We start from the raw sequence: 27075 nt of genomic DNA on the forward strand, positions 1-27075 counted from the left end.
TCTCAAGAATTTCCGTCCTTTCTTCCTGCTCCCATTCCCGGCCAAGGTCATCGAGAAGATCGTCAACAGACAAGTGACCCACTACCTTGAAGAAAACAACATCCTGGACCCATCCCAGTCAGGGTTCCGCAGCAACCACAGTACTGAAACTGCCCTCACCGCCACCACCGATGACATCAGGGCCCTGCTTGACAATGGCGAAACCACAGCTCTCATCCTCCTGACGGATGGGATCACTTTGCCTATTCTTCAATACTACGATACTCCCTCTCAGGCTACCAGCACAGTGGTGTAACACAACACAAAATGATTGCCCCCCTGCAGAACACAATGAGAGGCCCCTGAATCTCCTATATCTCACAGTTATACATGGGCCTTGGGAACAAATGGGGCACCCTGAAGAATTGGTGGTCCCCTGATGTCCTGGGGGCCCCTCTTGTGTTGCAGGGTCTGCAGGGGCATGCCTTTGGCCCTTGAGAACGGATATTTCTGAGTGTGAACCTAAGCTCATTTAAACATGAGTATATCTCCTTGAATTCTCAGATGGCGGGAGATTCTGCATATTCAGTGCATCCTAGAATGACTGGTAATGTCTGCACAAATAGACACTGCGCTAAAGTCCATTATGGGTTCAGTATTGTACTGTACTCTGACTCAGGAGGCCTTAAGACCCTTCTCAAAGCTTGGAGCCATCTGCACACACACACACACACACACATACACACACACAAGGAGCTGCGACCCCTGCCTGACTATATCCTGCAGAGTATAGCGAAGAAGCGCTTACTAACTCAGTTTGGAATTGAGGTGAATTTAACAATGCAGTGCTCGTTCCCAGCGTGCTTGTGGCAAATGTGGTTCTGGTGAGATATTGCTCAATCCAGTGCACCCCATGATCACCTAGTCCCAGGAGCTGAGTTTCTTGAGAACCCCAACTTGTAGAAGATCACCTGTAGTGACTGACTTGATTCCAGAAAAGAAGACAGGATTTAAGGCCTAAGCTTTTAGACACAGGGCACAGCGCCTGATTTAGTGAGGTTCATTAATAGGACTTAGGTCTAAAAAGGTGAACATCCTGCTTGGTTTAATCTCAGTATACCTGCCTCTATTACAGCAGTGTGGAGGGTGGTGTTCTTGATTGTGAAGACTCTGCTATTCTACCACTTGGTAGGCAAATTTCAGACCTGTCGACCAGTTTTGGGTAGCCAGCCTGCCACCATGTCATGCATTGTCCTTTCTGTACAAGACCATCATGGTGGGAGAAGGGAGGATTCTCAGCACCTCAGACACTCTCTTAATGTATGTAAGTAAATTTACCTCAGAATTGGGGGTGCATGTCCACTACCAACATTCATTATGGCAGGCTCATGACATGAGTCTTTCTTGACCTGCAGCCATCGACATTTTACTCAAGAAATGACCACAGCCATGGAGGGTGGAGAGGCTTTTGCGGAACAAATCTTTGGCAAGGAACCTAGATTTTGGAAGCCCATCTCCTCTAATATGCGTTCAGTGTGCTGGTTGTCTGCCAAATTTTAAATTAGGTCCACATGTCTGTAGTAAGTGCTTGAAAGCTAAATTCAGAAATGCAGGTACTCACTGTGCCGGAGTATCTGTTTTCTAATGAGAGGTCTGGGGACTGTGCCTTTAAGAGTATGGTAACCCCAGTGAGAACTGGTGGAACTTTCTCTTCCAAATTAAAGAGGTGCAGGTACTTAGGGGCAGATTTAAGAAAAGTGGCACTGCACTTAGTGCAGCTCCACTTTTCTTGCGTTCCTTAGCGCCATCCTAATGCCACCATGTGTGTGCTGTATTTAAAATACGGCATACTATGGCGCAGGCTAGGGAGCAATAGCGTAATTCTTTTGACGCTATTGATGAACTCTGCAGGAGTAGCATCAACATTTTGGCGCTACTCCTGCAGAGCACATAGAGGCCCATTATAAATAATGGCATGCCCCCTTTTAATGCCTTCTCCGAGCAGGTGTTAAAAGTGCAGAGAAAAAAAGGTGCAAGGAAATCTCTTAAATTTCGTTGCACCATTTTTTTGGCGCCCCTAATCGGGGAATGCCCCCCCTGCATGCATTATGCCTGGTGCAGGCATAAGGTGGCACTAGGAGCTCTTAAATCTGCCCCTTAGTGCCTGAGAGCATCTATATATTTAAAGCACTGTCTGCTGTACAGCCATTTGCTGGACCTTTGGCTCCACTCTTCCCCCTCACCCATGAATCATCTGAGGCTTTATCTCTGCTGAAGGACATCTAACAATTGCAAGTGACGACCGGCTGGAGAGCCTTGAAGGCTGCGTTCTGACACCTGCAGGAGACACAGAAAGCACACTCACCTTCTCAGATTCTCCGGATGTTAGACTTACAGTAGAAGAAACGCTTCAACGTCTTCTGGTGGGTCTCATGCAAACCACAGTTGCTGCTCTCATCTCCTAGGTAAATTATTTGCCAGCTACTGAGATGGAACGGAGCTACTTCCTCTTTCATTGAAACTGCTGAAGAAATTCTAGCCTCAGTGCCACAGAGTGAGCGGCGGTGGGGAGGCAGGTCTTGGACCTCCAGTGAGGAGGGAAGAATGGGACGTGAACAAGTCAGAAGGTAACCCATGACCATGGCAACCGTAGTTCTGTTATTGCTGTCTTTAACCCACCAAGAGGGGTCGTTTCTATCAATGGGTGAATGTTAGAAATGTGGAGTTCTCAGGGGCCCTGCGTCCTGATCACGGGGTGGAAATAGACGAAAATTGTGTGATCTTGGCTAGATCGAGGGCTAAAACTGGTGGAAATGCCACCCCAAACATTCCTTCAGAATGGAGGGGATCCCGCCTACGAATTCCCCACCTACCAGCAATTAAAGGGCTTTTAGAGCTCCCGGTCTGATAGTATTTGTGTATTTTGACAATCCCATCTCCATTTAGCCATATTTATTTTTAGCCCATGATAAATATATGTATCTATATTTATTGTATGTTTGGTGTAAAAAATGAAGCAGCAATTTGAATATTTCCACATTTATTTAACCATGAGGCTTCAATATCCAGCGACTTTTAGTCATTTACTGTATATATAGTGCCATCATCTGAAAACATTTATGTTGTAGAACATGTTAAAAAATAGTACCTCTGCAGTTATTTAAACTTAATTAGGAAATATTTTTCTCTCTTTTTTAACTACTTTACTTGCTAATCTGTGCACTTACCTGTTACTGTATCCGTGGTTGACAGTAATGAATATTACCAAAAAGAAGAGCTGTTTTCAATACTTTAAGGTATTTAAAAATAAATACAGACAGGGAAATAGATGAATTTCTGTCGGTATTTATCTGGAACAGTCAATAAAAATAATGTAGGAGGCCCTGTTTTAATTTACCATCTGACATCAGTTTCTTATTCTCTTATTCCTAAAAAAATACTAAATATGTTGAATGTAATTTAAAGTAGCTTAAATCTCATTTGACACACTAGAGGTCAGATTGTTTCCTCCCCCCAATGTATGTAGTGTGCTCTCAGTTCATCTCTATTAAAAAAAGCAACATAAACATAAATAAATGCTATTTTGTCCTTCATTTCAAGTCAGGCAGAGTGGTAGTCCCACGGGGTTCACTGCCACGAAATCAGAAATCGCATGTGGAGCTGCATCAGGTACTTCCAGATCCTCTATGTTATTCCTCATTCTGTGCCCCACATCCTGGAATGCCCTGTGTTTAGGGTAAAATACCATTGGAATCGGAGTCTGTGCACCTGGCATTTTCTCCTCCAACTGTCGAACATCTCTAAATGGGACTCATGGAGAATTCTTAGAACTGAAAATGACATTAAGATTAGATGGAGAGCAAAATTCTCATAACATATTCTTGTACTTTGAAAATGGCGATTTGTTCCAGGGTTTTCGGTTGTCAAAGTGTGCTTAAGGGCATAATTATTTTCATGTATACCTTCCATGAGCTCAACAAAGGATTCCTGGTAGGTGTAAATAGATCTACCACTGCAAATTTCTGCATACTTACTGCAGAGAAATCTGCAGTGGTAATTCACAGGCAATAGTTGGTAAATTGGTGCTAGAAGGCATGATTAGACTTGTGAATTTGTGTACACTCAAAACGTGTACATTCGTGGGCATTCACAAACTGACCCTAACCTGTCCCAATTTAGGGTATTTCTCCAACAAATGGATGTAGCAACTCCCCTTCCATTGGGATGGGAGAAGGGATTACCCCACAGGTTAGCTGGAGGTGGGAGGCACAGTTTACTCCAGAGGGGATCATGTGTTCCCTTCAGGTGTGCACATGCACAAGAGGCTCCATTCACCCTGTGCTTAAAGCCCTGTGATGAAGGTTAGCCCACAAGGCAATAGGAGTACCTGGCACGTCATCTGACTTTCCCAGTAGTAGGCTAGGACACCTCCACCTATCCAGCTGACCTGTGGTACTACTGGAAATGTTTGTGAATTCCCAAAAGTAGTAATCCCGAAGCAGTACGTAGGCATACTTCACACTTTTCCAGACTGTAGGGCCCAAGGTGTTCAACCCTTGGGCGCCTGATAAGTGTCACATTGTAAAGTTTACCTTGACAATCAATTCACACGACACGCATGATTCACCAGTGAATCCCCTCCCTGCGACCTACACAAACCAACACAAGACTTAATATATGAGAACAGACGAAGAATGTGTTACAAACTGAAGGGCAGGGTAAAAACTAGAGCTTTATGGAGAGGGTCGTGACTCTGTGAAGCATAACACAAACACCATATATTCACTAGTAAATGCTCACCCTGCTTCAAGGCTAGATTCCCCAAACTAAAATACAGACACTAGAAGGGGAAATCCACTGAAGGCAAACTGCAAAAACATCACCAGAAAACAGGAAGTAGGTGTGATGGGTGAGTGACTGCACTACTTGTAAACCGAAAGAAGAGTTTAGAGTTCCACTACCAAACTAACAAGTTGCACTGAGCGCTGCACGCAGCTTTCAAACAGAAGTTGGCTAATTCTTTTCATGTAATCCAGTGAAGGATCCAAATATCATGTGCTTCCTTCCTCAACTGGAAAAACAGAGCACAGGGCCATATCAACAGACTTTGGCCTGAAGCTAGTGTCATCACATTCACTGGTGCACAAATAGGTGAGTGTGCACTGTCTAGCATAGGATTTGTGTGGAAGCTTACTGTCCCAGTACACATTTGTACACAAAATGAAAAGATTTCCACTCATTGGCTGTGTGCTCTCCTGCAGCATGCATGAAATGAGTTATTTGGAGAAATGCCCGGGTTGGTTATCTCAGTAGATCCGGCTTTGCATCAAAACCGACGGATGTTTACATTGAGCGATCCTAGTAATGCCCCCCTTGATGCAAAGCCCACCTTTCCAGAGCAAAACAACTTTTGCGCTTGGTTGTGAATAGTATGCCCTTCTTTGAGACCACTTGCACCATGAACGTCAATTCATCAAAATGCCTGGGGTACCGGAAGTGACATCACACGCCCTTTCACCTCCATTCACACATACTTACAGATACACACAGGCCCATATTTATACTTTTTGACGCTAAACTGCGCTAACGCAGTTTAGCGTCAAAAAGTTTTGCGCCGGCTAACGCCATTCTGAAGCGCCATGCGGGCGCCGTATTTATTGAATGGCGTTTGCCGGCGCAAGCAGACCGGCGCTGCCTGGTGTGCGCGAGAAAAACCACGTACACCAGGCAGCGCCGGCGTAGGGGGAAAATGGCGCATGGGCGTCTTAAAATGGGGCAAGTCAGGTTACGTCGAAAAAATCATCGTAACCCGACTTGCGCCATTTATTTTCGACGCCCATCCCCCATCAACATGACTCCTATCATTGTAAAGATAGGAGTCATGCCCCCTTGCCCAATGACCATGCCCAGGGGACTTCTGTCCCCTGGGCATGGTCATTGGGCATAGTGGCATGTAGGGGGGCACAAATCAGGCCCCCCTATGCCAAAAAAAATTATTTAAAAAAAAAAAAAAATACTTACCTGAACTTACCTGAATGTCCCTGGGGTGGGTCCTTCCTGCCTTGGGTGTCCTCCTGGGGTGGGCAAGGGTGGCAGGGGGGGTCCCTGGGGGCAGGGGAGGGCACTCTGGGCTCATTTTGAGCCCACTTGTCCCTTAACGCCATGCCTGACCCAGGCGTTAAAAAGCGGCGCAAATGCGCCGTTTTTAGCCACGCCCACTCCCGGGCGTCTCTTTTGCCCGGGAGTATAAATACCACGTAAAGGCCTGGGAGTCATTTTTTAGACGGGAACGCCTCCCTTGCATATCATTAACGCAAGGAAGGGGTTCACGCTAAAAAATGACGCACATTCCGGGAACTTTGGCGCTATACGCCTCTAACGCCATAGTATAAATATGGCGTTAGTTGGCGTTAGTTTAGCGTCGAATTTGCGTCGAAAAAAACGACGCAAATTCGGCGCAAACGGAGTATAAATACGGCCCACAGATTCATACTTACATACACTCTCACTCACAAAAACACACTCTCACCCGCAAACATGCAGACAACGTATATTTAAAAGCATTTTTAACTTACCTCAGCTGCCACGGAAGGGCACATTCCAGCTAATTGTGCTCCATTTTTATTACACTAATGGTGAATAATGTTACTCACTATTAGTGTAACACAAAAATTCACAGAAAATAAAGATAGTGGAACCCTAACTGACGTTCATAAGGAGGAGCTGCCCCTGTTCCTGGCGTCGAATTTGCCACTTCTGGGGCCAGGGGTCGCAAAGGCAATGCCAGGGGTTGCAACGGGACTCATACATGACGTCAATGACTAGCTCCGCGAAAACCCTTAGTAACCCTATGCCGTAGTGTTTAATTGGGGGTACGACGAAGCTGTACAGATTGAGCCTCGTGCATCACTGAGGTGAGGCGTGGCAGCTCAGTGTGCCTTGTGTACATGCTGCAGTTTGATGGGTACACGCCTACATCATGAGATTGACATTTCATCATGAGTTTGACATTTCATAGTAATAAATACATTTCAAAGGGGGCGGGTTCTAGAATACTGCACTCATCTTGTGTGTGCAGGGGGCGTTGTTGGGGTGATGAGGCTAAAGGAATTAAGTTGGAGCGGTATGAACTGGCAAGTTTGATGTTTTCCACTATTTCGTGTAAAAGCAAGGCAAATTGTTTATTAACTTTGAAAATAATTTTGCAGAAGGGAGGAGTAAATTTGTTACCTAAATGACAACATAAAAGTTTTTTTTGGTGCAACAAATAATCTTAATTCCCGGAAACAAAAACTTGGGGCCGTATTTATACTCCGTTTGCGCCGAATTTGCGTCGTTTTTTTCGACGCAAATTCGACGCTAAACTAACGCAAACTAACGCCATATTTATACTATGGCGTTAGAGGCGAATAGCGCCAAAGTTCCCGGAATGTGCGTCATTTTTTAGCGTGAACCCCTTCCTTGCGTTAATGATATGCAAGGGAGGCGTTCCCGTCTAAAAAATGACTCCCAGGCCTTTACGTGGTATTTATACTCCCGGGCAAAAGAGACGCCCGGGAGTGGGCGTGGCTAAAAACGGCGCATTTGCGCCGCTTTTTAACGCCTGGGTCAGGCATGGCGTTAAGGGACAAGTGGGCTCAAAATGAGCCCACAGTGCCCTCCCCTGCCCCCAGGGACCCCCCCTGCCACCCTTGCCCACCCCAGGAGGACACCCAAGGCTGGAGGGACCCACCCCAGGGACATTCAGGTAAGTTCAGGTAAGTATTTTTTTTATTTTTTTTTATAATTTTTTTTGGCATAGGGGGGCCTGATTTGTGCCCCCCTACATGCCACTATGCCCAATGACCATGCCCAGGGGACAGAAGTCCCCTGGGCATGGCCATTGGGCAAGGGGGCATGACTCCTATCTTTACAATGATAGGAGTCATGTTGATGGGGGATGGGCGTCGAAAATAAATGGCGCAAGTCGGGTTAAGACGATTTTTTCGACGTAACCTGACTTGCCCCATTTTAAGACGCCCATACGCCATTTTCCCCCTACGCCGGCGCTGTCTGGTCTACGTGGTTTTTTCCCACGCAAACCAGGCAGCGCCGGTCTGATTGCGCCGTCTAACGCCATTCCATAAATACGGCGCCCGCATGGCGCTTCAGAATGGCGTTAGACGGCGCAAAACTTTTTGACGCTAAACTGCGTTAGCGCAGTTTAGCGTCAAAAAGTATAAATATGGGCCTTGGTATTTTTATCAACAAAGTGCCTGTTTTGTCTCAAAGAACAGCTTTTCATCTTTTCATTGAAACCTGTTGGTTCTCCAATTGTCACTGTGTTGTTTTTGAACTCACATGAATTATAGAGATTTCTTCTAGATGTCCTCATACCACTCTCCTATGCGATGAAGGCTCATCCCAGGATATCCTTCATTACACCAGCAATGGCTTTATGTGTGACACAGGCTCCACAATCCGAAACGAAAACTACCTTGACATGCCATGGGTGACCAGCATTATTCTGGGGTGGACACTGCCACGCTATGGATGCCTGACGTATGGCAATAATGACCACCACTATCCAAGGGCTAGCATTATGCAAAGTGTGTGCAACACCATTCTACTGATGGCCAAAATATGTGAGGAATAAACAGCATTATGCCACCGGTGGACACCAACATGACAAGACTGCTTGCAATATGCCACAACACACACACCGTCATAGTAGTTGCAGTATTATTTTAGAAATAGATTTCCTAAAGGAAAAAGTGCTCACAACATGGCAAGAATAAATGCCATTATGTCAGGGTTGATCTCCTCCATGCCATGAATGCTTGCAGTATATTCAGAAAGACTCCCACTAAGCTAGACTCAAGAATGCTTAATAAATGGTCAACAGAATTCCAAGAAGACGATGCTCACCATCATACTAGTGATGAAAATAATTTTCAAGGACACCCAGAGTTTTACCAGGAGCCAGTGCCATCGTTCCAGAGATACCTTCAATATTCCAAGAATGGCAGCCATTATGTCAGAGGTGAGTTCCACTATGTAGAATTGGAGTCAAGGAACAATAGGATGCCGTAAATAGTATGTGTGGGTGGCAAGAAACAATCAGATGCCATGGATGGTGAGGTTAGGAGTCAGGTGGAGGTGACTAGAAGGGAGGGGCTTTGCCAGACCAAACGAAGGCTACACCATGCACACTCTCTTTTTCTCATATACAAAAATGCAAAGAGGCATCCATGTAGAAACCCATCCAGATACACAACCCATAGTTATACCTCCTATACCATACCTTTTCATGACCCACTCAATGCATCTGACAAGGGCTAGATGGGAGAGCCTCTTGTGGGCTTATCTGTGGCTTGCCCCAAGTATGAGCGACTCCTTCCAGTAGGCACAGTTCCTTCATTCGATAGAACAGTTGGTGACTGCTAGAAAAAAAACACAGTTCTTGGAGGGAAAATCCTGGTGTCATTAAAAACTCCTGAAGAAACACCAACATTAGAAGAAGAGTAACATTAGAAGAAGAGTCTAAGGAATGAGAAAAAAGGGATTTGATCAGAGCAAAAAACAGGGAGAAAACTTTAAGACTTTAAAAGAGCATGAAACTCTCGAACTCCTACTGCATCACGATGTAGTGTGCGTCACAAAAAGGCCTCTTTTGTATGATCCAGGTAGCAATAGCAAGGTTATTTTTTTGCCTCACACTTTTTGCTTCACACTTTCTGCCTTTCAATAACGCTGCCACCCTCCGCGCCCTCAACACCGACCGCTCTCCCACCTGCCTTCTAGCCTCCCCGTAGACAACCCGCAGACCCTTTTCCTGCCAGAACTGCACCTTCACCAGCCTCCAGACCAACGACACACCCACCAAGGCAGTACGCAACCATCTCAGATGTATCGTCCTCAACTCCCACTCCGACCACAAGCACACAGTAGAGCTATGGAATCTACTCGACTCTGCCTCCCCAGACATCGCATTCCGGACCGAGACATGGATGAACCCATCCTCCGTGCCTGACATCACCATAGCCATCCTGGACAGCTACAAGATCACCCGCAGGGACCGCTCCAATAAACCAGGAGGAGGCATCACCATCATCCACAAGAACACCCTCAGGATCATGACCAACACCGAAGACACCCTCAGTACCGCTGAACTCCTGCACTTCCAAATCCACACTGACCCAAACTCCACCCTTTGAAGGACCCTCGTCTACAGGCCCCCCGGCCCACAACAACAGTTCAGCGACTCTATTACTGACATCATAAGCACGCATGCTCTCGCATCCACTGATAACATACTCCTTGGAGACTTAAACTTCCACCTCAAGAACACCAACGACAACAACACTGCCACCCTGCTCAACAACCTCTCCAACCTCAACCTTAAACAGCTCGTCACAACACCAACCCACACTGCAGGATACACACTCTACCCTATTTTCTCCGCCAGCAATCATGTCTCTTTCACCCACCACCGAACTCCACTGGACAGACAACCGCTGCATCCAATTCTCCTTCAAGATCCCACAACACACCACCACCCACAATGGATCCCCACCGCAGTTGGAACAAGGTCACCGAAGACCAACGTATCACGACCCTCTCCCAGAACCCCCCCATTGACACCACTGACACTGATGCAGCTGCCTGCAACTTCAGGCAATGGGTCAACACCTGGGCCAATACTCTCACCCCAATCAAGAATCCCTCCAACAGACGCACTGACAGAAAAGCCTTCTGGTTTACCACTGACCTCCACGGATCTAAGCAAAGCTGCAGAAGACTTGAAAAAAAGTGGCACCAAGATCAGACCCTGGACAACAACACAGCCTTCAAAAACACCATCCGCAGACACCACCAACTCATCCGAGCCGCCAAAAGAACCGCCTTCAAAGACCGAATCCACAACAACGCACATAGCCACAAGGAGCTCTTCAACGTCGTGAAGGAACTCTCCAACCCCAACTCCAGCTCCAACGTCAACGCCATCCCGCCATCCCAAGACCTCTGTGACTCCCTAGCCTCCTACTTCCACCGCAAGATTGCAAACATCCACGACAGCTTCAGCACCCAGACCCCCCAGCAACCACCAACACTACAGATTCACCTCCGACCAACCTCCTGCTCTCCTGGATCCCTGTCAATGGCAACAACACCATCAAAATTATGAACACCATCCACTCCAGCTCTCCATCTGACCCCTGCCCTCACCACATCCTCAACAAAGCAAACTCCGTAATCGCACCCCAACTACTGAAAATCATCAACAGCTTCTTCGAGTCCGCCACCTTCCCAGAGAGCTGGAAACGCACCGTGGACCCAAAGGACCTCGAGAACTTCTGGCCTATCTCCCTGCTCCCCTTCCCGGCAAAAGTCATCGAGAAGGCCGTCAACAGACAACTAACCCGCTTCCTAAAGGAGAACCGCACCCTGGACCCTTCCCAATCCGGATTCCGCAGCAGCCACAGCAACGAAACGGCCCTCATCGCCGCCACCGACGTCATCAGAACCATACTGGACAGTGGCAAAACCATGGCCCTCATCCTCCTGGACCTCTTTTGCCCGCATTCAACATCGTCTGCCACCACACCTTATGATCACACCTTAGCAAAGCTGGAATCCGCGACAGAGCCCTGCACTGGGTCACCTCCTTTCCCACCGGCAGAACCCAGAGAGTACGCCTCCCCCTATTCCGCTCGGAGGCCACCGAAATCATCTGCGGCGTACCCCAGGGTTCGTCCCTCAGCCCGACCCCCTTCAACGTCTACATGGCCCGCTCGCTAACATCACCCGATCCCACAACCTCAAAATCATCTCATACGCCAGCTGATCCTCTCCCTCACCAAGGACTCTGCCAAGACCTACTTCAACAAAGGAATGAAGGCCATCGCTGAATGGATGAAGAGCAGCTGCCTCAAACTCAATTCGGACGTCCTTATCTTCGGCTCCATCCCCTCCGCATGGGATGACTCCTGGTGGCCTGCCAGTGTCAGAACCGCTCTGACTCCCACCAACCACGCACGCAACCTAGGATTCATCTTGGACCCCTCACTATCCATGACCCAGCAAGTCAAAGCCATCTCCTCCTCCTGCTTCAACACCCTCCTCATGCTCCGAAAGATCTACAAATGGAAATCTCTGATTGATTGAATCAACTAACTATATTTCTTAGCAGCATTACCTTCTACCAAAACTCCTAGTTCTCAGAGTGATAGAAAGCCACTATGTTTTTGACACCCAGCCCCACATACATTTTCCCAGGCTGACTATAATCAGTCTCTAATTTATCCAGGCAACCTATAAGCTGTTCCTGCTACAGGCTGCCTCTCAGTCACTCGCGGATGGAACATGGCTGCCTGTACCCACTGTATTCTTCTGACTGCACCTCTGCTACTCATGGTGGGACCCTACAGAGCTTTTAGCCTGACTGCCTGTGACCAGCTCATGTTGTGGACTAATCATCTGTCGCTCCTGAGTAGACTCTAGCAAGCAGTTTAAAGTCAGCCTGCCATGGGTTGAAAGTTTTATGCATTAGCTGAACATTAGGTCATAGCCCCTTTGATTTGTGTTTGGCCTCAATTGTTTGCCTCAGTTTGTTTAGATTCAGTAAGGCCCAACACGTCCACCTGACCTTGGAGCCTTGGATGCAGATTACAATGCACCTATGTCAGAAAACAGGTTTGATTGCAGAGGCCCCCTAACCTTTTGCCCCCATTTTTTACTATTTGCTGGTGTTTTCCTGACTCTGAATGTGCCCTGGGTACTGCTAACCAGTCCCAAGGCCTGTGCTCTGTATAAAATGAGTATGCAAATTAGGCTAATTATAATTGGCTAAGTCAACCTACTTATAAGTCCCTAGTACATGGTAGGGCATGTAGGTTTAGGGACCCCAGCATAGATGGTGCACCCATAGGTGCACTGCTGAGGTGCCCAGTGCCATTTTAAAGGCAGGCCTGCGTTGCTGGCTGCTTTTAAATTAAAGTTACATGCAAATTAGACTTTGGAATTAAAAGTAGTTCCAAAGTCTTAAACTACCTCATTTTGACATATAAGTCACCCCTAAGGTGGGGGGCATGGTATGATCAGCAAGATGGCGGACGCGTGAAACTCTCGCTCCGCTCTGGCCCGATAAATAATCCCGCCATTACTGCCCCGCCGGGGACTGGGGACCGTCACCGACATCGGAGAAGGGACGGGTACCCAGCAGGGAGACCTGCAGTGCGGCTTGGGGCTCCCCGGGGCGCTCTGCAATTAAATCGGAAGCCCAGAGGAGCGGACTGCGACTTACGCGGTGCGCGTCTGGAGAAAGAGCCCGCCCAGGCAGGGACTGGCGCGGTGAGAGAGGCTCGGAGACAACAGCCGGAGAACAGGTGGGCTGTGGGGAGCCACCAGATAAGGAAAATACTGCACCCAATGGAATATGCGGAGGGCCGACGGAGAGGCGCAGCGCCCTCCCGTCGACAAACGTGGGGGACGGCGATGGCCCTAACGGAAATGGCCCATGACATGCAGAGGACCGGAGTGCCGTGTTGGATGTCAGTGGCTTGCAGTGAGGAGCGGAGGGGCGGTGGTTAACTACCCACGAGTCGGTGGTGCACGCCGGGTGACCGGGAAGTGCTGTGGATGTGGGGCGACCCTAATCGGGGGGGCCCTCTGCCCACAGGGGACTTGGCTGCTAAAATTGAGGACCTGGCCCCCTAACAGACCACTGAAATCATTGCAAGGTGGGGTGGGGGTCGGCGGGCCCCCCCCCTTATAGTCCTAGGCAACAGATCATACATACGCCCCCCAACCCCCACACCAGAGAGGAGTGAGCGGAGGACCGGGGAAGGGCCTCTTTAACGACGGTCCACACAGTAAAATTGAACCCCCATGGACTAGTCCAGTCCTGAAGGAATGACATGTACATCTGGAAAAAGACACAGGGGCGGCAACAGGGCGCTGTCTAGGGGTGCCGCTTGCGGTGGCGGATGACCACCAAAAATCGGAACAGGGTCAAGGCGCAGGGCCGCTGCCTCACTAGTGACATGGCCCAATCGGACATGACGGATCCCATCCCGCACTCCCTCCAAGTCACGTTGGACAAGATCCTGGGAGCCATAGAAGAGTCCAAGACAACACTACAGCGGGAAACTGGGCTGCTGTCAGCAGAACTGGGCCTGCTGAGAGATGACCACAAGAAATTAGTGGATAGGGTCTCGGGCACCGAGACCACACTTGCGGATCTCTCACCGGCGCAACAGGAAATCAAAGCCACCGTCCTCCAACTAACGGACCGTGTCCAACTCTTGGAATGCCAGGCTGAAGATGCTGAAATCGAAGGAACAATGTGTGAGTTATCAGCCTCCCAGAGGGCGTTGAGGAAAATGACATGGTGGCCTACCTGGAGAAGTGGTTCAAATCAGAGGGGGCTCCGGAACAACTTACTCCCTTCTTTGCACGGGAGAGGGCACATCGCGTGCCGTCGAGACCACCTGCCCCGGGCAGACCCCCGCGGGTAGTTGTGGATAAGCTACTACATTATACGGACAGAGACGTGCTACTACAATGAGCCAGGGAAGCCGGACCCTTCTGTGTGGAGAATGGAACAGTAACTCTATTCCCGGATTTCACAGCGGAGGTCCAGAGCAGGCGGGCCTCTTACGTAGCAGTGAAACGGGCACTCCGCGAGGAGGGCATTCAGTACTCCCTCCTATTCCCAGCCAGACTGAGAGTGATCATTGATGGGCACACCATCTTCCTCCAAACACCTGAGGAAGCGTGGGAATGGCTAGAGTCACAAAAAACGGGTGGGGACCCTCACGCCAAGCTGAGACAGATTCTGAACTGGCATCGGACCAACCCCAGTGCAGAATGAGTCGGACAGAAAGGCGGCCCTGGAGGCAGTGGCATCACTACGGAATGCAGACCTACCCGAAGATGTCGGTGAGAGAGATTCTGACCAACATACCAGTTCCTCAGATGCAGACTCCTGTCATACTGAGGAAGCCCAAAGAGTGACTCCACAAACAGCTGATGACCTAGTTGACTCTAACTGAGCGGTCCTGATCCCTCGGTGAGGGTCCACATCTGGAAATGGGGCCTTGTCGGCTACGGACCCTCTCCAGTTTCTCTGCCGCAGCAGCACGAATGGCGAGAACACAGCACGATCTAATGTGACTGTTATGTTTGTTTTGCACAAATTGGGCAACCATTGGTTGGAGTGTTGCCCTGGGGATGGGGGGTTGGGGATTGAAGTTCCACGTTTTTGTTAAGCGCAGGAAAATGGGCGTTCCTGATCTAAGGTTGACTCTGGTGCTGGGGGACTGGGTGGTGGAACAGAGAAGTGGCTGCAGTTGGGGGGAGTCGCTGTCACTTAACGATACTGTCCTCATACAATGGCAGACTATAAGCTGTTAACATGGAATATCCGAGGGATGGGGACGATGACCATGCGACATAAGGTCCTGACTTATGTGAAAAGAAGGGGGATACATATAGCACTGTTCCAGGAAACACACATCACCTCCAGGGAAGTAGACAGGCTCAGGCGTAGATGGAGAGGACATATATTCGCCACCACATACTCTGCATTTGCACGGGCGCGCTGATATGGCTGAGAGCGGGGGTCCGCTTCAAGGCCATCTCAATAAACATAGACCGGGACAGAAGATTCGTAATAGTAGAAGGCAGATTGCATGGTAGACATGTTGTACTGAGCTGCGTATACGCCCCTAATCAGGAGCAGATCCCTTACTTACAATCTCTTTCGGGCACCTGTCTCATCCCCCAGGAGAGCGGTTACTGATTGGGAGAGACTTTAACTGTGTGCTTGACACTGAATTGGACCATTCCCTCCCTCCTCTGCCTGGAGCGGTCTCGCACAAGACGGCTAAGGGACTGATGGAATGGATGACACACTGGGGACTGGAGGACATATGGCGGATACAACACCCAGGAGACAGGGACTCTTCATTCTATTCTGGTCTGCACCAGTTACATACTAGGATAGACCGGATGTTGAGTACTGGAAGCATAACCCCCGAAATACCCCACTCCGAGTGCTTAGGCCGCACTATCTCCGATCATAGCCCAGTGATTATTACCTGGCGTTGTGCCAAAGCTAAGGCTCCCATTACAGCATGGAGGCTCCAGCCGATAGCACTCGAGGACCCGGCCTACAGAGAGGCACTTAGGTCTCACCTTTCTGAACATATTAGTATCAACAAAGGCACCACTACAACACGACACATAGAATGGGAAACCTTAAAAGTAGTGACACGAGGCTGTTGTATGGGACAGACAGTAGGGGTTAGGTGGGCCCTAGAGCTTGAACTTAACCAATTGGAAAATATAATTCACGATGGAGATAATACCCAGAGCACAGATCAGGTCACACAGCAGAGACTCCTTGAAGCTAAGGAGTTCTTTGCTCAGACCCTGGAGAGACTACGATGTCACAGTTACCAGACACACCTAGCAGCGCTGCACGCAGAGGAGGGCAGACCTGGTAGAATGCTGGCATGGCTGGTGAGACCTAATGGGGAGGGTGCCCCGATCACAAGCGTCCGAGGGAGAGAAGGGGACCTAGTACATGCACCGTCCGAAATAAACGAGGCATTTGAACTGTACTACGCCTCACTCTATAGACAACCGGAAGAGGACTTGCCACGATCGTTGGGTCCCCATCTGCAGTCTCTGCCATTGAGAACCCTGCCCCCCAAGGACAGAGATCCCCTGGGGGGCCCGGTGACTCTGGAGGAGGTAACGGCCGCTATCACACAATTGGCAGCAGGTAAAACGCCAGGCATGGATGAACTCCCTATGGAGTTTTACAAGAGATACTCAGATTTTATTGCACCCCCTATTGGTCGAGCTATATACGGAGTCATTCAAGCGGGGGGTACTCCCGGAGACGATGAGAGAGGCATTGGTGATTCCTCTCCCCAAGACCACGTCGTGCGAGGCCTCGGTGTCTGACTTTAGACATTTGTCCATGCTGAACAGTGACTTCAAGATCCTAAGTAAAGTCCTGGCTGACCGTATGATCCAGCATGTTCCCCACCTCGTACACGAAGACCAAGATGGCTTCATACCAGCGCGCACTACCTCCCTGAACCTCAGATGATTATTCTCACTCCTCCACATGCCGCAGGCTAATAGACCCCCTGGCGTGGCACTTATCTCAGTTGACCTCGAGAAAGCGTTCGACTCAGTACGGTTGGATTATTTATGAGCGGTGATGCTTCAAATAAGACTGGGGGAGAAATGGGTGTGCTGGGTAGAATTGCTGTATTATCTCCCTGTGGCGAGGGTGCGAACAGGTAGAATAGTGTTGAATACCTACCCCATATTCCGAAGCACAAGGCACGGCTGCCCTCTCTCTCCCTTGCTGTTTGCGCTTGCTATCAAGACCCTTGCAGCTCGGTTCCGAGTGGAGGGGTGGGGCAAGGGGGTGGTGTGGGGTTCAGTGGAACATAACATATCTCTCTACGCAGATGACATACTGATTTACCTTTGGGATGATACGCCTGGGATCCCCTGGGCGCTCGCTTTGCTCGTGGAATTCGGTGGCCCCTCGGGCCTCCGACTGAACAGGAGGAAGACATATGTCTTCCCCTGGAAGGCAGGCGAGGTGCGTCCCCCCTCCTTCCCTACTGACATCACCTGGTCCCCCGCACTTTTAGATACCTAGGAATACATGTGTTCCATGATATAGGACCTTTGAGACAACAACTTGGGTAGGACGCTTAGAGCCTTAAGATCATGCGTGACGTTCTGGCGTTCTGTTAAGCTCTCCATGATGGCCAGAATCTCCTTTTCCAAGATGATTATGCTGCCCTGCCTTCTATATTACTTCTCCAATCTACCAGTTAACGTGCCGACGAGCTGGTTCAGGGATCTGAATGCGCTCCTCCGAGAGCTCCTCTGGGATGGGGGTTGACAACGAATGTCCCTTTCCATCCTGCAACATCCCACCTCTGGAGGTGGGCTGGAAGTACCAGATTTTGAATTATATTATTTGACGTTCCACCTCCAGTGGGTTGCCAGATGGTTCGCGGGTGAAAGTCGACTGGACCTGATAAGAGCCCCGGGGGAGGTAGGAAGCGACCTTTTACTGGCGCGGTTGATTAATCCTCGAATCACACTGCCGGCGCGAAATATTATGCTGACGGTAGCCCTCTCCTGTTGGAAAAGATGCCTAAGACGCACAGGTACGACAGTGGCCTATTCCCCTGAGATACGGCTGACGGCCTTGCCTTTGGGATCCCCGAACCGTATAACATTGCAGAACCAGATGAGGACTTTGACCCGGGCAGGTGTATTGACCCTGGGGGGCTGCTTCCAGGGCAATTTCCTGAGACCCTTTGCAAATCTGGTAGAGGAGAACGGAATCCCAAGAGGACAATTCCTCTTACACCAGTCACTAGCTCACGCTATAAGGGAATTATGGCCTATAGTGAACGCGGAACCTGAGATGCATAGTATTCTCCAACTCCTATTAACCACAGGAGACGACACGCACCTTATTACTATACTTTATAGAGCCCACAATGAGGACACACAGGAATCCCTGCAACCTCTGAGAACGAAATGGGAGGGGACACTAGGTAAGGAGTTGACGGACACAAAGTGGCAGAGGGTACTGGCAGGTCCCGGTAGAGTATTGCGCAACACACGTCTCCGTTACCTCCAATTCAATTTCATACACAGAACCTATCTCACCCCCACAGACTAAGGGTAATATATGGAGGCCAGGTCATGTCCCAGATGTAGTGCAATGGACGCAGACTTAGATCACATGCTATGGGAATGTCCTGAGATACAGAGTTGTTGGTGGAGTGCCCTAGACGACTTGGGAGGAACACTAGACTTGTGGCTGGACTTGGACCCCTCCTTCTGTTTGCTGGGCTTACACTCCAGACCTGCCTCTAAGAAAGTTGGCAGCAGGTTTCTGGACCTAGCCCTGGGGCTGCTCAAGCAAAGAGTTGCCATGGCCTGGAAATCCCCTAGGGGCCCCTCTCTGATGGACTGGAGACGGGATGTCTCGAACTCGGCTAGTACCGAGCTACATGCACTAAGAAGGGAGGAGGCTTGTGGAATCCGTGCACAACCGATTGCCCCATTGTGGACTGAGGTCCTAGAGGCCTGGGAGAAGCAGATATGTGAATCTGCTGTGACCCAGGTACCTGGGGAGAGTGAGCCAGACACTAACCAAACCGTCACCTGACCAGAGGGGGAGGGGAGATATGTAAAGAACGGGCTAAACGATGGGAAGAGGCCATGACGCTAGCACCATGGGAAGTGAGAGATCGAAACCACAGGGCAGATGCTAGCATGTCTGCACGAACCCCTCTGATTAACGGTGGACAAGGACCGTAACAAGCTGCTGTGACCGCGACCCACTCAACAGACTACAAGGAGAAATTGTAGCACTAACATTGACATCCCTAACCCAGCAGCTCGGGTAACCCAGACCACAATAACCACACCACAACACAGAAATGTTCCTCTAGCGCACTGTTCTTTCGTTTTTTTCTTTTCAGTTTCTTAGCATTAGTTAGATATGTTCTTAATGTAAATGGTACGTGCCTTGACATAAGCGACCTCCCACTAACTGCAGAAAGACAAGGACCACTGAACTGTATAATGAAAGGCAGACCTGTTGAATGTATTTCAATTAATAACATTGTATCTAACAGAACCACGATCATTATACATTATTGTTTATCATCTAGCTGCACAGTTTGAATATGTATTTTTACCATGTACAAAAAACTCTGTAGCCGGCAGCATAATATGATTTCATGAAAATACCAATAAAGAAAGTTTTTTTAAAAAAAAGTCACCCCTAAGGTGTGCCATTTACCATAAGCAGGGACCTTATAAAAATAGTTTATAAGCCCTGTTGAGGTAAAACAGCCAAATTCGTTTTTTTCCCCATTGTAGTGACCGCCTCCATAGTCTAGAATGGGGAGACTATATTTTAATGTATAAAGTCCCCTTAAGTGTCAGATACCTTAAGTTTGGTACCAAATTAACTTACAATTGTTGGATTTAATACAACTTGTTTAGGTAAAGAGTTTTAAACTCTACCTAAAAAGTTGCCGACTTCAGCCCTGTAGTGCTCTGCTCTGATTGGCCAGCCTCTGGCAGCCTGGCCAGGCTGCCTTGTTGAGGTGTGAAGTAGCCTGGGTTAAACACAAAGAGATGTGCCTGGGAGAGGAGTACTACCCTGAGCAGATGGAAAAGCAGGAAGGGGGAGGGCTGCCAAACTGGTCTTGAAAGGCAGGGAAGGACATTTGGCGCAACCCAGCACCTCCCTCACATCCTGCAAACCCAGACAAGTAGGTGTCCCCCTGATTAGATTAGGAGAGGCCAGGAGAAGGGTGTGTTTAAGATTTTTAGCCACACCGGTGAGTAGACTCAGCCAGATGTAACCTCCAAAAATCACTTTCAGCCATGATGGACTTTAGAGGAATGTTGCTCCCTGGCATAGATTTTAGTCACACTTCCCAGGAAGTGGTCATCACAGGGGGAAGGACCCGGCACCTGATTAGGGAACCAGGACTCCCCTGTTTTTCACCCAGGAGCAAGGATAAAAGTGGCAGACCTGCATCCACACATTCCAACAAGGAAGAACTACAGGAGAAGAAGGACTGCCCTGCTGGACCCCTGACCTGTACCTAGACATTGCACTCTGAAGGACTGCACCAGCTGCACACTTGGGCTTCCTCACAAGAAGGACTTTCCCTGGCTTGAACTGGTTCAAGGAGGGACTCCCAGTTTGTTACAGGTGGAAACATGCTAACCAGAGTCCCCTGCACCAACTCCTGAAGAAACTCACCAGCTGACCACTGTCCAGTGGCCAAATTGGAGTATGCACCATTTGCATTCTCGGAGTTGTAGTCTGCACCCTCAAGGAGCATCTCTGAGCTTCTGTAACCTTGGGATGAGCTGTGGACCTCAAAAGAACCTTAAAAGAAGATCTAGAAGTTTGGAGAACTTTTAGAAAAAATCTCCAAAAAAGGACTGACCCGTGGGGCAAATCTAGCCAGCTTGCCTCAACCGCAACCCAACCTAACTTGAAGGTTCATCCCAGTGAAGAAAATCTCCGAAAAAGTAACTAAGTCCGAACATAGAAAGTTGACCTCCCAGGCAGTGTATCTGAAGAGGGCTCCAGGGATGTCGGATCAAGATTCAGGTTTGCCCCGGTCGGAGGATTTTCACCTCGAAAAGACGACTAAGTCCGAAGATAAAAATCTCCATGAGGGCTCCCGTGACGCGTATCCGAGGAAGAGTTCCAGGAGGTCGGATTGGACTGGTGACTTGGTACCACTGAAGAAAATCTCCAGAAAAATGACTAAGTCCTAAGGCAAACTTTTGACCGAGGCCTCCTGCGGACTATAGCTAAGTAGGGCTCCTTCAAAATCGGCCTTAAACTTTGTCTTTGCTCTGGTCGATATGCGCCCAGATTGGCACTATTAATTTCTAGGCACTAAAAAGCAGTAATTCTTTAAAAATTCATATCTGCGATTTCAATTGTTTTGCTGTCATTTGAAAGATAAAAATAGAATCTATTTTTATAAATTGGTGTTGGATTTAAATTGTGTTTTGTGTTTTACTTATTTGCTGTTTTGTGATTTTTAAATGCTTTACACATTTGTCTCCTAAGTTAAGCCTTGTCGCTTGTTGCCAAGCTACAAAGGGTTGAGATGGGTTTAATTTATTGAGACCTAACTGGACCTAAGTGGAGGTTAGTGGCCTATTGCTAAGTGTAGGTACCTACCTGCCCTTACCAATAACCCATTTTCCAACAACCTAGACATACTCTCCTTCTCTTTGGTCTCTGTTCCTTCAGTGGTATCATCATTGAGCAGTTGGCCATCACCCTTACTTTGTTCTACTTCATCACTCCACCCATGGTGCCCATCATGGACAACCCATTAATTGGCATTGAATTTAGAGGCATCCTCCAGTGGTTGGCCACCTGTGTCCATTGCATCCTGTGGGTCATTCCCCTACTGCTTCAGTAGACCTTTACCTCTGCCTGCCTGTCACCAGTGTATCCCAAAGGGTTGCTTCTAGGTTGCCCCTAATAACATTTAGATGTGCTGGTCACTTTCTTGCACTGGGATGCACTCTCCTGATCATTTTCTTTGGCTGGTTGTATAAAGTCCATGCCTGCCACCACCCATATATCGCTGTGTGGGTATTATCCAAGGTTTGCAACATGACTGCCTCTATCAGGTGCATACCATGGTTGACTGCTACTCTGTTGCTCCTGGGTAGATTTTGCAGAGACCCCCCCCACCCACCCTCCACAACACACATAATGCACAACATTAATTTAAAGTGCATGCTTCCTAAATCTCTTGTCTATCCCACTATCACACCCCTACACCCAGTGCACCATGACAAGATGGGAAAACCCTCTGGCTTCTTAACACATGAACACAACATGCTTCACATTCAGGTCACACGACAATGCAAAACTGTTCCAACCAAGCACTACTTCTCATCTGCTAGTGCATTTCGCTATATGTAAATACTAATACAATTCAAAATTCTCTATGTCTCTCTTTTGGCATGCTCAACGCTGTGTTCACGGACTCAAGAGTTAGAGGTTTGCAGCACGGTCATTAAAGTTGTGGCAGTAGTTGTATGGTGAATGTCCATCTTATAGGCCTCTTGCTCTCAATCCCAATACCTGGATGAGTGTTGGGATCTGTCTTTGGCTGGTGGGCCTTCTAGTGTGAGGCACATCAAGTCCAGTACATGGTCACTCTGTAGGCAAGTGGGACCTGCCAAGCAAATGAGCCCTGCTCAAGCTCAATTGCTCTTTCACTATTATGTATGCCCTAATACCAGCCAATTTGTTTTAGATATGGATTCAATGTACTTAAGGACTTCTGGTGTTTAGGATTGTGGCTTCCACTCAGCATTGCTATTGCTTGTACCAAATGGTAAAGTCTTCTATTTTTGTAGCATAATCTGGGACTTTAGTTCGCTTACACCATTCTATTCTTGACATTTCTAAAGTGCATGGCTATCCCAGTGGGCCTCCCAGAGCTAAGCAAAATGTACAGACACTATTTCACAAAAATAGAATGTAACAGAACTTCCAATTACCTGAAGCAAAACCAAGGGACAATAAAAATAGCATGGGGGTTGAGGGCACAAAAAAGGCGTGAATGTGTTGCAATGCATTTTTCAATTGGAAGTGCTTCCATATACATGCTTGAAACAGGAGCTAACATCACATTAAAAGGCTCTTCTTCATCTTACATTGTGAACCTCAAATAACATCCTACGGACAGACCGTGATGGGAAGAATGGATTATGAGTCTGGTCATTGCAAATTTCCTGAAAGACATGGTGTCCGTTCAGTTAAAAAGAGAAACAACCCGTCATCCTTCATTTCATGATAAATTCTGTAGTCCTGCTGCCATTTATGTCTGGCATTCCGGACAGCTTGTTTTTGTCTAATAAATGAAAATGGGAACCTCGAATTACATCCTATGGAGAGATGATGAAGGGAAGGGCAGGTTATAAGGCTGGTCCACTTACATTTACTGAAAGTCATGGCATTTTATTGGTAAATGAAGAAGCTCCAGTTTCTCTTCAGCAGAATTATTTCGTCCCATTGCAACTCCATATACTTAAAGAACACCCCTAACGGTGACTGTGAGCATGGATGGGCCAGATTGGTCTGGGCAGTGGAGACACTCAACCATGTACTGGGCTCCACGAGAAATGATCTACACAGCAGCACACAGAATGTTTCATCCTTTCCTAGATGCTCTTAGCCTCTGGAAAGTTCTTTGCACTGCTATTGGCACAGATGTATCGGTTGTCCAGCGGCAAAAAAGGAAGCTTAGCCTTGAGATGAGCACTCAAAGTCTTGTAAGATCTTGAGAGAACTTTGTCACGCAGCTTGGAATCGAGCTGTCTGATCTTCAAGAAAAAACACCCCAAACATCTGGGGGGGTTAGGAAGGCACGTCCTATAAACAAGCAGTAGCAAAGTCAATTAGTCTGGTTTTAATGTTTAACACCCTGCCAATAGAGACATGCATAAATGAATGCAAAGGATTTCCCCCTTACCGTGCTTTCTATGGCTGTGACATGTTTTTCAATCCCCAATCTTGCGGGGTTTTAAATTCCCTAAGATAATGGTACTGGTGTCCTGCAATCAAATGCAATGGGTGCTTAAATCTAGCATTGTATTCTTCCATACATGCAACTTTTAATATTGGGTCCACACCATTCACTACCTTTAGGTTAATAATATAAATATATAAATGTATATACTGTAAAATGCAGTTTTAAGAGCTTTGTAGGTTATTTTATTTTTTGAGATAGTATAGTCATTATTCTTTACATACCACCAGGAGAGTAAGATACTATTAAATAGTTACGTTATATTATGCTTCTCTAATATGGCGGGGAGGTCATTCCACACTTTAGGAGTGATGTAAGAGAATGCCTATTCTCCTGATCTGGTTTGTGTATGTATAGAATGTGTGCGAGTAAGAGTACTGCAGAGCAGAGGTGTCTTGGTGATTGGTGGAAGGAGATGAGACTGTTCAGGTAGGTGAGACCTATATTTGTGATGAGTTTGAAATTAGTTTGATTGTGTATCAGGAACCAGTGGATTTCCCTATGGCATGGTGTTATGTGAGTTCTGTGTGGCATGTTAAGGATGAGGCTGGCTGGCAAGTTATGGATGGTTTGTAGTCTTCTGGTAAGTTGCTGGGTGATCTCGACTTCAAGGGTGTTCCCATAGTCCAACTTGCTATTGACTAGGGCATGAGTGACAGTTCTTCTAGTGTTGTTTGGGAGACATTTGAAGATCTTCATCAGCATCTTCAGTGTTGGACCTGGCTTTTTTTGACAGGGACATCCCCAAACTTTTTGCCTCCTTCCTCCTATTTTTTCAGACCTGTTGTTGTTGGCTTTTGACCTCTGAGCACTTTACCACTGCTCACCAGTGCTAAAGTGCATATGCTCTCTGTGTAAATTGTACTATTGATTGGTTTATCCATGATTGACTATTTAATTTACTTGTAAGTCCCTAGTAGAGTGCACTACATGTGCCTAGGGCATGTAGATTAAATGCTACTAGTGGGCCTGCAGCACTGGTTGTGCCACCGACCTCAGTAGCCCCTTAACCTTGTTTCAGGCCTGCCATTGCAAGGCCTGTGTGTGCAGTTTCACTGCCACTTCGACTTGGCATTTAAAAGTACTTGCCAAGCCTAGAACTCCCCTTTTTCTACATATAAGTCATCCCTAATGTGTGCCCTAGGTAACCCCTAGAGCAGGGTGCTGTGTAGGTAAAAGGCAGGACATGTACCTGTGTAGTTATATGTCCTGGTAGTGTAAAACTCCTAAATTCGTTTTCACACTACTGTGAGGCCTGCTCCCTTCATAGGCTAACATTGGGGCTGCCCTCATACACTGTTGAAGTGGCAGCTGCTGATCTGAAAGGAGCAGGAAGGTCATATTTAGTATGGCCAGAATGGTAATATAAAATCCTGCTGACTGGTGAAGTCGGATTTAATATTACTATTCTAGAAATGCCACTTTTAGAAAGTGAGCATTTCTTTTCACTAAAATCTTGTTGTGCCCTTCAATCCACGTCTGGCTAGGTTTAGTTGACAGCTCCTTGTGCATTCACTCAGACACACCCCAAACACAGGGTACTCAGCCTCACTTGCATACATCTGCATTTTGAATGGGTCTTCCTGGGCTGGGAGGGTGGAGGGCCTGCCCTCACACAAAGGACTGCCACACCCCCTACTGGGACTCTGGCAGACAGGATTGAACTGAAAGGGGGCTTGGTGCATTTCTTAGACACTCTTTGAAGTCACCCCCACTTCAAAGGCACAACTTAGTATAAAACAGGGCCTCTGCCCTACCTCATCAGACACTTGCTGGAGAAGAAACCTGAACCAGAAACTACATCCTGCCAAGAAGAACTGCCTGGCTGCTCAAAGGACTCACCTGTCTGCTTTCTACAAAGGACTGCTGTCTTGCTGTTGCTCTGCTGCCTTGCTGAACTCTTGTCTGGCTGTGAAAGTGCTCTCCAAGGGCTTGGATAGAGCTTGCCTCCTGTTCCCTGAAGTCTCAGGACCAAAAAGACTTCTCTCTTTTACTTGGACTCTCCGTGCTGCGAAAATTTCGACGCACAGCTTGTTCGGCGGCGAGAAAAACGCCGCACACCGACGCTGATCGACGCGACGCTCTTGGGACGATCGAAAATCCGACGTACGGCCTCGCAAGGACAACGCCGCCCGACCTCTAGAGGAGAAATCGACGCAACGCCTGCCGTGAGATCGTAATTTCAATGCGCAGCCCCGCAGATCGACATCCAGAGGAGAAATCGGCGCGACGCCTGCCGTGAGATCGTAATTTCGACGCGCAGCCCCGCAGACCGACGCGCAGCCGGAGAACAAGCAGGAAAATCCACGCACAGACCCAGGACATCTGGTAATCCCCGCGATCCACAGAAAGAGACTGTCCGCGCGCCGGAAAACGACGCCGACTTCCCCGCGTGGAATATAACGACGCAAGTCCGTGTGTGCTGGGGAGAAATCGACGCACACACCCCTTTTTCCGCGCACCTCTTCTCTTGTGGCCCTCTGAGGAGATTTTTCCACTCCCAACCAGGTACTTGTGCTTGAAAGAGACTTTGTTTATATTCTAAAGACTTAAGACACTTTATATCACTTTCCAGTGATATCTTTACAACTTCATATTGCAACTTTGATCGTTTTGACCTGCAATTACCCAGATAAATATTCTATATTTTTCTAAACACTGTGTGGTGTATTTTTGTGGTGTTATACTATGGTGTTGTATGATTTATTGCACAAATGCTTTACACATTGCCTTCTAAGTTAAGCCTGACTGCTCGTGCCAAGCTACCGGAGGGTGAGCACAGGCTGATTTTGGATTGTGTGTGACTTACCCTGACTAGAGTGAGGGTTCTTGTTTGGACAGAGGGCAACCTGACTGCCAACCAAAAACCCCATTTCTAACATTGGTGATCAGCGGTGAGGATAGGACTTGTGTTTGTGCAGTGACATACAGTAGCTAAGTATTTCACTACCTACCC

General features: G+C 48.0%; 1 protein-coding gene across 1 annotated transcript in view; it reads left to right on the forward strand.

Moving 5' to 3' along the window:
- The first annotated feature begins 2528 nt into the window (after positions 1–2528).
- Positions 2529–27075, forward strand: part of LOC138246526 (B-cell receptor CD22-like) — a 498077-nt gene continuing 473530 nt past the window's right edge. Inside the window, exon 1 of the mRNA XM_069201182.1 lies at positions 2529–2606. Coding sequence (XP_069057283.1) covers positions 2584–2606 — 23 coding nt within the window. The 5' untranslated portion in view covers positions 2529–2583. The remainder of the gene's footprint in view (positions 2607–27075) is intronic.

This window comes from Pleurodeles waltl, chromosome 7 (genome assembly GCF_031143425.1).
Source record: "Pleurodeles waltl isolate 20211129_DDA chromosome 7, aPleWal1.hap1.20221129, whole genome shotgun sequence".
Taxonomy (NCBI): domain Eukaryota; kingdom Metazoa; phylum Chordata; class Amphibia; order Caudata; family Salamandridae; genus Pleurodeles; species Pleurodeles waltl.